The sequence below is a fragment of the Agelaius phoeniceus genome, chromosome 5 (genome assembly GCF_051311805.1).
Source record: "Agelaius phoeniceus isolate bAgePho1 chromosome 5, bAgePho1.hap1, whole genome shotgun sequence".
In the NCBI taxonomy this organism is placed as follows: Eukaryota; Metazoa; Chordata; class Aves; order Passeriformes; family Icteridae; genus Agelaius; species Agelaius phoeniceus.
Window position 1 is genome coordinate 49,789,146 of NC_135269.1, and position 12,581 is coordinate 49,801,726.

Here is a 12,581-nt window from a genome sequence, read left to right on the forward strand (position 1 = left end):
AAAAAAAATCAAGATCCAAGAGCAGAGAATATGTAGGGTATGGTTTAGTACTGAATGCAATCCATGTACAGGGAAGAAAGGGATGGCTGAAGTCTATAAAGATCTATAAAAATCTGGGGGCTTCTTTGATGTTTTTGCTGGAGATTAACTTTAGTGAATAGCAGCTACATCCTAAGCTCAGTGTTTCTGAGTGGAGCAGTGGATGAATTTTCTTTTTGCTGTTTTTTTCCTAGCCAAGTGCATAACATTCTATGCAATGTTTTGGAAAGCAGGAATTTTTTGCATTCAAGTCTAAACTGGAGAGTTTGCAGAAAAAAATCTCTGTGCTTAGCAGGAGAAGTTGAAAATAATGGCTTGAAAGATGTCAAGACTTAGAAATAGACACCTTTTTCTTTAATAACCCTCTAAATGGAATGACACGTTACCTTCTTTCAGTTCCTTAGTGATTTTTTCATCCAGTTCCTGTCGTACCTAGAATTATACATCAAAAATATAGTTAAGACATAATATGACCCAAATGTAACTGCTAAAACTTCTAAAACATTCTTACACCCCACGGACAATATGATAAAACCTAAAAATATCATTCCAAATAGAGATGATGGCCTGTGATGGCCAAGAAGATGCTGAAGGCCACATGAACTATGTGGAAAGGCTGAGAGAGCTGTGACTGTTTCTTTCCTGGAATAGACAAAGCTCAGGTGACCTCGTCTCTGTGTATTAACTACTAGGGTGTGGAGTAACAGAGATGGAGCCAAACTCTTCTCAGTGGTACCAAAAGTCCAACTGCCTCCAAGCCTCAAGTTTTTTTTCAAGTGTGGAAATAAAGCAAACACATGGATTTCTCTGAAAAGGAAGGAAAAGGCCTTTGAATGAAAATACACCTTTGAGGACTGACAATGTCTCCACTGTCCTGCCCCCTCTGGAAAAGTCATGATGTACCAAGGACTGAACAACAGGCCCTAATGAGACCTCAACAATAGGCCTGGAGGCAAAGTTGACTTTAAATGAATCTTCCAACCAAATGTTATCTATATTTATATCTGCTCATTAACAAAGTATTGTTATATGTGTACATTTACTGGCAGAACATGTATTTACCTTTGCGCTTCTAGAAACTAATCTGGCCTAACCCCCTAAGGGGGTATAGGATCTAAGACTTGATTCCTCCTTGAGCCCTGGCCAGGCTTTGGGAGAAAGCCAACAGGTGAATGAAATTACACACCATGTTAGCTTGTTTGTTTAACAGTTTAAAGGCTGGGCTATTTTCACAGCAAAGATGGGGGAGCCTGGTGGCCTGCAAGGTGGATGCACCACAGGAGTTCCCAGTTACCTTCGTTCTCCAGTCCTTCACTATGACACCTTTCCCTGACAGCTGAGGTGTCTCAGACTTGGTTTATAGCAAAGTACTGCAGTAACTGGTGATGTATCTTTCTTTATCACTATAGGCATTCTTTTGTAATAATTATTAGGAGCATTACTTAGCTTGTCCTTTATAATTATTTGCTAATGATTACATGCTTTGCTTAGCTTAGCATATCCTTCCAGAATTCACTGCAGTTTTACATTATAGTAAATTCCACTATTCCTCAAGTCGGTGTCTGTGTCCTGAGCAGGTACTCTCACTGCTTAGCTCTTCAGGCTGTAGCATACTGGGTCACTTGCAGCAGTCACTACCTCAGTAATTCTGTTTCAGGAGGTGATGTTGACTTACTGCTTACCTATGGGGCTTCTTGAGCACAGAGTAAGTTGGATCCTCCAAGACTCCATGAGATGATACTCAGGGTCTAGGAACTCAACTTCACAGCAGCACTGCTACAGCATACACAACTGCTATTGCTACCCAGAACTTCTTGACTGTCAGAACAGACAAGGGCAGTAAAGAGCCTTCTCCTCTAGTTTAACCAAGTTCCATCAGAAGAGGTGAAATCCATACATACGGTGCCATCTTACAGAAGCTGAGCTACCACAGAAGCCATAACTTCACAAAGACATAAAGCACAGAACTACTGGGCAGGAAGTCACTCTTTTACTCAAGAGAAACCAGCAAGTTCAAAGTGTCCCCAGCTTCAGGCCAATGTGAATGCATCAGTAAGTTTGAATCAAACCTAGCAGCATAAATAGACAAAATATTTGCAATAGCACCCAAGGTTAAACAGTACAGGCTACAAACCTTGTCATAAATCTGGCTGCAAAGAAGAGAGAGAAGATTTTTGATTAAGGATCTGAAGAAAGAAAAACAGCCTGAAGTTCAAAGGTCTTCAGTAAGACACAAGAACAAGGCCTACATATACATGAGGCAAGGAAAAAATCTCACAACAGAAACGCCACTAAAAATACAAGGAGGCATTTGGAAAATGAAGCCAGAAAAGGAACAAAAGTTGAGAGAGAGCGTGGGGAGCTGACATTCCCTTTCTCACATTTTGTAGGGAAACTGGTTTCATAAATCCACCAATTCACACTGGTTGCAGCTAGCAGAGTTCACTATTCTTTTCTAGACACCCACATTCATTTGCAGCAGCCTTTGGCACAGCTGTTAGGATGGAAGCTTGACAGTTTGTAAGTATAACAAGTGGCCTCGTGTCCCAAAATCTTCTTGCAATACTTGCAGCAAGTAGTCAGACATTCTCTGCCTTGGGCTAGGCACTACATTTCCAAATTCTGGTACACAGACCACTAATAGTATTTCCTATTTATGACTCAGAGAGGGAAGACCAAGTTTTAAGACTTCCATGAACACAATGAACATTCAGGTACTTTAGGCTACAGGTGGTGCCATGACAGTCTCAGTTGTTCCCTAATTGATGATTTCAGGAAGACTTATCACAATAGAATGTGCAGCTCAATTTAGTATCAAGGCAGATAAATTCACAGCAGGAAATCTGAGTCCCAGACACCACCCATTGAGAGAAATCTGGCATGCTGAGATTTCCAGCTTTCTCTTAAAAGAACCTGCTTGAAATGGTAAGAAATAGGTATGTTTTCTGTGGGTATAGCAGTTGCTTGTCTCACCCTTATTCCAGGGAGAAAAACTTCAGAATTTGATACAATATTAGAGCTCAAAGGGAATCCTAAGAAGACAAACTGTGTATAGTGAGAGTAAATTATCCTCAGCTCCTCTGGTGACAACAACCATAGGTTGTGATCAAGAGCAAAAAGAACTTCAGGGGACTAAGTCCTATCAACAAAACTGCACTAGGAAGGAAAAATGTTAGTATAAAAGAAAGCTCCCAAATTAAGAAGAAAATACTGGACATTAGTAATTGAAGACTGGGAAAATGTCATACATAATTGTTCAACAACTTCCTTGAGAGTATGCTCAAAGCTGTGAGACACACATGCTCTGGAAAGAAACTCTATGGGTGCTCTTGAAGTCAGGACACTGAGAGGGAACAGTATCACCATTCTCAGATCTAATGCACACTTGTCTTGGAATCAGCTCAAATATTTTTCACAAGTGGATTTGGAAGCATTTTTCAAAAAACATTGAAAAGGTCTATACAGCAGTTTGAACTATACATCTGTATTTATTAACAGCTGTATAAAACAATGAGCCACAAAATAGCCTGAAGAAATATTTAATTTCTGTAATTAAATTTCCCTACTTAGGGGAAGGCAGAAACCCGTGAAGGTGCCGATCTTGATATTGACAGAACTTTGAGATTCTCAGAGAGTTCCAATGTGTTCTGGAAAATGAAAATGGAAAGCACTACCTGAACACTGTTGCTGTAATTGAGTTTTAAGAAGCACTGAGTACTTCCACTTTCTTTCCCTTCACTATCTGTTTTCCTCATTCTTCTCCAAAAAAACCACAACTGTTAAGCTTTTCCTTATAACCTAGGGCAGCTTTTTTTTGCCTAGAAGAGGCATGATTTCCTCTTTTGCCTTTTTTTTAATGTCCTGTTTCCATCTCTCTGTCCTTTCTTTCCCTCTTTTGTTCTGTGCTCCCTACCCCTCCTGGTCTTCTCTTTACTTCCCTTTCACAGTGAGTCCCTGTATTTTCCTTCCTTTCTAGTGCTTGTATGCAGAATAGCCCCTGCAGATGATACAGTACAAACGACTTCATGAGTTGTTCCAGTAATGTCTGTCCACCTCTGCCCTCAAAAGAGTGTTCACAGCTACAAAGACAAATTCATCTCTGTAACTGCTACAGCTACACATTTCCAATGCTGCTTTGGTCCCATCTGTTGTCTTGGCTTGTTTTTGTAGAACAGGTGCTCTGTGTAGACACATGGTTTAAATGGGTTCTTTCCAATGAGGGGGGGACCATCAAACTGAAATGGACTTCAAAGTGAAGAAATACTTGTCACATTTCCTTGACAGCAGAATACAACAGCTCAACAGAGAAACTCGGCCATGTTAAGTGAGTCAATCTCTCACTGATTACAACTATTGGTGTGGGGTTTTCATGGCATAATGTTCAGCCTTCTGTGAGGGATGTGCTATCACAGGGACTGGTAATTACATGGCATACTTAGACCAGAGGCATTGCAGAGGTTACAGCATTGCTGTAAAATAAGAAAGCTGTGAAGACTTGCCAAAGAGTAGGTAATTTTACCATTTAATGAAATAACACATGGCAGAACTACAAGAACAAATGTCTCCTATGCATAGTATGTATTCTGCAATGAAGTGTGAGAGCAAAGTCATGCCATCCCATTCATATCATCTTATTTTTGAAGCATCCTTTTGTTGGTAGTAACATACTAATGCAAGTTCTGTGAAGAAACTGCTGGAGTGAAGATCAAGGAAGAAGAAAAAAGTGTCTCAGAGATGTCTGATTGGATTTGTCACTCAACGTGATGTTAGCCACTTTAAACAGGTTGGCCAAACCATACACTGGAATTTCATGATGAGCTTAGCTGGGAGCTCCCTATGCCACAGTATTCCTTGTCACAGTTTCTCTTGTAAAAGAATGTCAGGACACAGTTCACTGCTTTGACTTAAATATTTTATGGCCTTTACCCTCTTGAAAATTTTTACAACCCGGATGGCCAAAAGTCTTCAGCCTTACAACATACAGCTGTGCATTGTTCTGAGGATTAGCAGTTGCTTTGGCCTATTAGACAATATGGCATGGAACAATAAATGGATTCTAACTTCAGGCTAAAAGGGAGAACCTTACATAAGGCTACTCTTCAGAAGGACTTGAGTATTTCAAAATGCTTACCTTGGCCACAAAGGCTGCAACCCTGTTTCTCGAGGATAATGTGTTCTCAGCTGGGGTGAGGAAGCTTCCTCCTAGACTGAGACTTCTGCTCAGTCCCAAATTGTTGCCAAGATGTCCCAGTGCAGTTGAATACAGAACTGGAGTTGCAGCCAGACCTCCGCTGACAATGCTGCTGGTGATTAACGATTTGCTTTTATGGCGCTCCCGGAGGAGCTTAGCATTGGCTTCCTCAAGTCTCTCATTAGCTCTGAAACATTTGCAAGCACACAAACAGTTACCTTCAGTAGCAACACTGTCCCAGAGTTACTCTCCAGGTCCTTAACTATTATTTGAGTTCTGAGATGAAGAGCCTTCAAAAGTAGTACATCATTTGACCTGAGCTTGTTTGAAGGGCCTGTTTGTAGGACATCACACTCGGTGCAAGGAGCAGCGTCACCAACGCTTAGGAGTGCTCAGCATGAGGGCTTCAAAGCCTTCTGTGAAAGCCATGTGTTTACAGAGCTTCTTCTGGAAGGTACATCACCTCTGTAACAACTCTGGGCTGATCCCCTTCCCAAAGAAAGCTCAAAGCTCAGAACCACTGCTTAAACAGAAGCCAAAAAAGATAATTCCTATATTTCCTTCACAGAACAGAAATCTGTTCTCTGATAGGCCTACTCTCATTCAAACAATAAAGGACATGAAATTAATTTTTTCTGTTGTACAGAGGATGAGATTATAGAGACTGGCAAACAAAGCTGCCAGTTAAAACAACATCAACTTGAAAAGTCTCCTGTTCATGCCATGATCAGTTATGTTCCTGTTGAAACACTAAAGAGAAATGAAGGCCTGCTAAATGGGAAGGGTCTTAAGGTACTTCTCCCCCAAACATGTCATCATAGGCTTTCAATGCTGGCCAGGTGCAGAAGAGAAATTAACAAGAAATATATATGCATGAGGAAAAAAGATTCTCTTATTACCAGTCCAAAGAAAGCACAGACTTACCTTTCCAGTTTCTTTGCTAAGGATCGTCTCGTTTTCACTTCCTCCAGATACAGCTCCTTGTACTTTTCCACTTCTGCCTGTACACATTCTTTTGGAAAAGTATTTTCTTGTTGAGTATTTTTTATCTTGTCCAATTCACATTCAAGATCTCTAATTCTGTCTTTTAGCTGGTTTCTCAGAGAAGCATGATGACTTGCTCTGATGTGTTCTAGTCTGTCCTGGGAGGCTGCCTGTGCCTGAAAGAGACAGTGCACCTTCAACCACCACAAAGACCAAGAGAACTCTCCCCACCTGTCAATTGCATGTACCCAAGATCATGGGCCCAGCTTGGCTTAGAGAGGCAGCTGTGCCTCTTCATTACCATCGGCAGGAAAGGCAGAACCCTGGATCCACCACCAGGGTAAATAATTCTTTTCACTCAGGATGAAGCCCAAATCAGCACCACTGTTCAAAGCTACTGATGAAAGGGCATTATCTCTGTAGGACAGGGCATGGAGAACAGGATTCCTCAAAGACCTCAGCAGGATGCCTCACCTCCTCCCCATCTCCACACTGCAACTTCAGTCACTTGTTTTCTGAGCACTCTCCCTTGTACAAGGACAAAACTGGACCTGTAGGTCTGCCTGTGACAGCTGGAAGGTGCAACACCTCTTCAAGCATGAGCAGAAAGAAGGAGCAGACCAGTGGACAGAGACAGCCCAAGCACTGCAAAAAGGAAACCTACCTTGGGCAAGCTTTTGATTCAGGGACCTGCCTTCAGGGACATTACACACCATAAGAGCACTCCTGCCCAGCCATATGCCCTTCTCCCACTGCCCTTTGGCACAGACACAAGTACAGCACTAACACACAGAATCAGGCACTCAAAACAAAACACTAAAAAATGGTGACCACAACCAAAGTCTACAGAGTGCCTACAGACACATGTCAGAAAGTCACTCACTTGCAAAAATAGGTTGACTTCTTGTAGTTTTTGTCTTATTTCTTGGTTTGCTCGTTCATCAACCTCTCTTTTATACTGCTCTATTTGGCTGTGCTCCACCATATTAGTCTCTAAGTGATGTTGGAGTTTTGCCACTTCTTCTTTCAGCTGGCATTTGCTCTTCTCCAGTTTTTCACAGTTCCCGTGCAGGGTAGATAGCTCTTCTCGCAAATCCCGGTTTTGGGCTTCTAGCTGCATGCTTTTTCTAGACTCCATGTCCAGCTGCTGGGAAAGTTCAGCAACCTATATGTGGGAAAAAAAAAAAAGAAACTCAGAGGCAACTAAAGGCAGTGAATTCTGTTAAAATCACTGAAGGGGCTGTCCATGGAGACTATTTATCATCTGCATACTCAGCCCTGACCCTCACCCATGGACATGACAACCTGGTGGGACAGCAGAACTGCCCATCCCTAAGGCCCTCCCTAAGGATCTGCACTCTTGGCTGACCCTGCCTGCTGTCACCAGGCCTGTCCTGTTCTTCTTGGTGAGTGGCTGTGGGATGGCTCCTTGGCCCATGAGGTCATGGACCCTGCCAGCCTTGCTGCCACTCTTGGCTTGCCCTTCCTCTGCATGACAGTCTGCCCTTCTGGTGCCGTTGCAGATGCTGCTTTCCACTTTAGGATTGCATCTTTACCCATATGGATGACTACATCAGTATTAGTTAATAGCCACCTGCTTCTCTAACAGTAGAAAAACCATTGAGAGAGACCAATCAAATCAAAAATACAGCCAAGGAAAGCAAATCATCAACATGCCAAGAAAAACAGGCAAAGCTTCACACAGGGTTGAAAAGTAGTAACACCACAACCAAACAAACCTCAAATTAAGCAGAGCTCACCTTTGTTCTCAATCTATCAACTTCATTGACCATTTCAGAGTATCTACTCTTCATTTCTCCCTTCAAATTAAGCTGTGACTCCATTTCTCTCTCCTCATACACCTTTATTTTCTTCGTAGCTCTACTGAGAAGTCTCTTCAACCTAAATAGCAAATCAGTTCAGCAAACAATGAAACACAGGAATAAGCAACCTTTTCTATAAGCTCTCCAGTAAGGCATGCAGAAATAGCTTTCTTCATCTTTAACATACTTGAAAGTACCAGGAATTGATGATAAAAAACCTGGTCTTCCTGTGCCACAAATCACCTGACACATCCAAATTTCAGCTGAAAAGATGAATTGAAGACTATCTTCCCCAACCCTGGAGAACTGCAGGGCCACCTGGATTGGCAATTCCTCTTGCAGCCATAAGTATAGGCTCATGCACAGAGGTACCTTGCAGGAACTAACACAAGACTTCAGTTTGCTTGCAGAGTATGTGTACCTATTATGTTTCATTGTGATTTCAGGATTTACCTCATAACCTCGGGTTCCTCCCATGACAATTCCCTGCCAGGTGTGTCAGTCACCTCTCCTTCCCCCCCACCCTTGCCCCCTGCCGAGTACTGTCTGGAAATCCTGGCATTCCAGAAGGGTGTGGAGTGATTGGCAGAATTCAAAAGATGCCATCTACCCCTGGGGGGACATTGGGCCATCCAGGAGTCCTTTGTCCCTTGAGACCTCCTATCACGTACCTGGTTGGTGGGATCTCTACCCCTTCCCTCCCCCTCTGCCCGGGGTTAAAAGAGCCAGCAACCACACAGTTTGGGAGTTCTGTTGGAGCTGTTGCTGGATTCAGAGGCCTGTGGGCCAGAACAAAGCTCTGGATCGAAACCCTCCATCAGAACCAACTCCTTTCCTTCACCATCGCCTTAAAGCTTCTCTGTCAGAGGTAAACCTGAGCTCCTGCATGCCTGGACTTGTCTCCAGGTACCCAGCTGCAGCATCCACCCAGCCAAAGGTGTCTCTGGGGTGAAACCACCACAGTTGCCCATATTTGGTCAAGCAGCAAGGGCCAGAGAAGCTCAGGCATGTCCTGTCCGGCTATATTGGTAATTATTCCAATATTCTTACATTACAGTTCAATAAAACTGCACTTCTATTCAGGGATATCTCTTCACCATATTGAAAAGCCATACCTCTTAAAGTCTCTCTGCAATTCCAAGTTTCGTCTCATTTCTTGGTCCAGACGGAGTTCAACTGGGCGTTTTAACTCTATCAGTTTCTTCACTTTCTTTCTTTCACTCTCACACTTTCAAAACAGAAAAGACACATGACATGCACAAAATGTAAAAACAACAGCTATGTGCAATATGTGTCTCTAGCTTCTCTAGAAGCTGCAGTCCATCTCTGTTAGCCAAGTTACACGTTAGGTTTCACAGTAAACTGGGCAAATATCGAAGAACAAAAATAGAAGCCTCCACTGAAACAAAGGGGGAGAAGATACTGGACTACTTATAAGAGTTCTCAACTCATAGTAAGGATTATTTAGGTATTCTTATCATGGGAGAATACAAACTAATCTAAAGCTTTTACAGGATCTTTATTGATAAGCAGGCAGAGGAATTTATCTTTGGGAATTTTTTCAATAAACTGTTCCCTTCCACCCCTTCTTTGTGGCTACTTATGTGCTAATTGTTTTTTACTTCCTTTATTCCTCTACAGACAAAGAGGGAAAGACTGCCCCATTGCAACTGTCGGCCATTTCTGGTTTCCCAAGCACTAGTTCATCTCCCCAGAATTCCTTCACTATGTTTTTCTGTAAGGATTTTAAGTGTCCACTACCCTGAAAACATGCTGCTGCTACTCCCTGCACTGCACTGGAAAAATGAAATACTTCAACCCTGCCCAGAAAACAAGGGGTCAGAAGATAGCCAGAAGGAATCCAAGAAAGACCTGGGGAACTGAAGCCCTGCTTGATGTGTTCAACTGAGGCAAACCATACTGGGAACTCTCTCAAAGAGAATCACTCCAAAACTTACACAAGATACCCAGATAACTTTCTTCCTGGATGATCCACAAATCATGACATATCCAGAGCCTGAATGGCAGGGGTAATAAAAAAATGCTCTTTATCTAAGAACTTGACGAAAAGGTTAATGTAGTACTCTCAGGTACTGGCTTAGGTCTCTGGAGAATTTTCTGGATTTACCTGTTCAAAGAGGTCTGCCTTTTCCCTGTCAAGTTGAGCAACACGCTCTTCGAGGTTAGATCTTGACTTAAACTGCTCTTCCCACATGCTCTGCAAGTCCTTTGATGTCAGAGCCAGCACATTCTGCTTTTGCACCTGTAAAAGCAACAATAGCAGAAGAAGAAACTAAGGTGACTGTAAAGAATACACTGGAACAGAAAGCTGTAACTTAAATGGAAATTCTCTCCTCTCTCCATCCCATGTCTATGGTTAATGTTAATGTGGGATGTAGAACACAGCTAACCAAGAAACACAACCAATAAGAGAAACTGAAGATGGTGAAAAGAATGAATGCTATAGGGATAGTTAGATGAGGTGAACTTTGGGGAATAACAAACACACAAAATCACCCCATAGCTTTCTTCCAAACGTTCTCCAGGGTTCATTATATATTTTCTAATGCAGTCTTTTCTAGTGCCCACCACAGAATATACCCTACCCTTATGGCTTCTGTGACAGCTGTATATCTCCTCACAGCAAGAAAACGTTTTGAAATTGACAATGGTATTGATGGTTCTATCTAAAGGGACAAAGACTTGCCCAACAGATGCATTTGAGTTGAACACAACTTCCTGATTCAGTTCAAGTATAAAGACTGGAAGTTGACTAGAGGCTTTTAGTGGCATTTTTTAAGGAAAAAAAAAAGACAATTACAAAAGCAAAAAAGGAAAAAACAAGAGATGCTTACTGGCTACAGAAAGTGACAAAACACTTAACACAAAGTCTCAGGTAAAAAAAAATCCTTAGGGTGTATGACTTTCACAAGTCCTCACAGAGGAGGTAAAACACTGGGGTCTCACGAAAAAAACTAACATGGCCTCAAGATAAGCTCTGACAAACTTACAAAGAAAATATGGATCTGTAAAGTCTGCTCTCCTCTCTCAGCTTTCAACCACAGATCCCCATGCTGTCCACAACACCCACTCTATCAGTCATCTGCTATGGCTTAACCCTGGTAGGCAGCTAAGCATTTCACAGCAACTGGCTCACTCCCTGCAGGTGGCATGGGGAAGAGAATTCATCAGATGAATCACACTGATGAACACAACTATTTTGCACACCACAACACATATAAAACACAGCAGTAAGAAAATGAGGAAATTTACAGTCTTTTCCCTTGAGGGTGCCTTGCCCTAAAACCAGGATATTTAACAGCTGTGTGCTTACACAACCCACATGATCTTTTCATCAATTACCTATACACAAAAAATTCAAAGACTAAAACAGTCATTCACAGAAGCCTGTCATGTACCTGCTTGTGGTGGTCCTCTGCAGCTGCCTGTGCTGTCTGCAAGCTCATTATCAAGTCTTCCAGGCGGTTATGAACCTAGAGAAGCATTACAAGAAGCAAGAAGGCACACTATCACTTGCTAGATTAAAGTTACACCTCACTGACAAAAGTATTACACAAAACCTCTTAACCTACACTATTCCTACACTATTTATACCCACAACAATGATCAGAATGGCCTTAGTTTGATGTCACTGTAAAATTGTTAGCAATCATCACCTCTGGCATTTGACACAGAGAGTGAGAGAGAGAGAAAAGACCATGTGGGATATAAAGAATCTTCATTGAAAACAGGCAGGAGTAGCTTTTCTCATCCCCAGCACACTTGAAAATCATGCCCTATCAATCAAAGTGGAAGGATTTGTCACTGCCCTCCCACTGGCAGTCACAGTATCAGTACATCACAAAGTTTGACTATCACATGTAATGATTTTCAAAATACCTTTAGCTATAATTGATAATTACAGTCGTAACAAGAACCCTAGTTCAGTGGCTACAATACAAAACTACAACAATTATAAAAAAAAAAATCTCTTAATTCAGGCCACAGATGTTAGCACCTTATCAAAGCCAAAATTAACCACTGTGTAGAAGCTGTGGTAAATTCCAAGGCTCAAACTGAGTTTTGTAGATACCACAAGCAGTCCTCTTCACTGTTTCATGAGAACAGACACACAGCAAGTAGCCAAAGAAAAAGCAATTCTGCACAGCAAAAGCTCTGGGACATGTAATTTTTGTTTCAGTCTGATGATGTCAGCCAGATCTCTGGCATAAAGGGCTTGGCATCAATATACCCTGTGGAATTTCTACCAGTAAACTTGATGAATAACTTAAATGGAACACATTGCAGTCCCCAAAGCAGCATCTGATGTTACGAAGGGTCTAAAAGCAGACAATAGCTACACCAGTGTACTGCTGTCAAATCCTTACCTTTTTGAGTGTTATGTTTGACTTGCTATAGCATGGGAAAATTTTCAAAGCTGGATGGCTGGAAAGTAGAGCAGGCTACTTTCTGAGCAGCCTCTATTCAGAAAAAGCAGGCACTGAGCTCCCCTTGGCTCTCTGGGAAAACCTCACCATAAAATT

At 42.0% G+C, this 12,581-nt stretch overlaps 1 protein-coding gene across 8 annotated transcripts in view; it reads right to left on the minus strand.

Moving 5' to 3' along the window:
- The window catches only part of ANKRD26 (ankyrin repeat domain containing 26), a 47,836-nt gene that overhangs the window by 2,137 nt on the left and 33,118 nt on the right, over positions 1-12,581 (minus strand). For 7 of the 8 annotated variants that reach the window (XM_077178976.1, XM_054632219.2, XM_077178975.1 and 4 more), the window contains 8 exons: positions 11,457-11,531; positions 10,166-10,300; positions 9,153-9,265; positions 7,975-8,116; positions 7,098-7,379; positions 6,155-6,390; positions 5,171-5,417; positions 426-471 (listed from right to left, as the gene is read on the minus strand). In XM_077178976.1, the coding sequence (XP_077035091.1) occupies positions 426-471; positions 5,171-5,417; positions 6,155-6,390; positions 7,098-7,379; positions 7,975-8,116; positions 9,153-9,265; positions 10,166-10,300; positions 11,457-11,531 (1,276 nt within the window). Of the gene's footprint in view, positions 1-425; positions 472-5,170; positions 5,418-6,154; positions 6,391-7,097; positions 7,380-7,974; positions 8,117-9,152; positions 9,266-10,165; positions 10,301-11,456; positions 11,532-12,581 lie in introns of those variants that run through there. The other variant, XR_013182452.1, reaches the window with a different exon arrangement.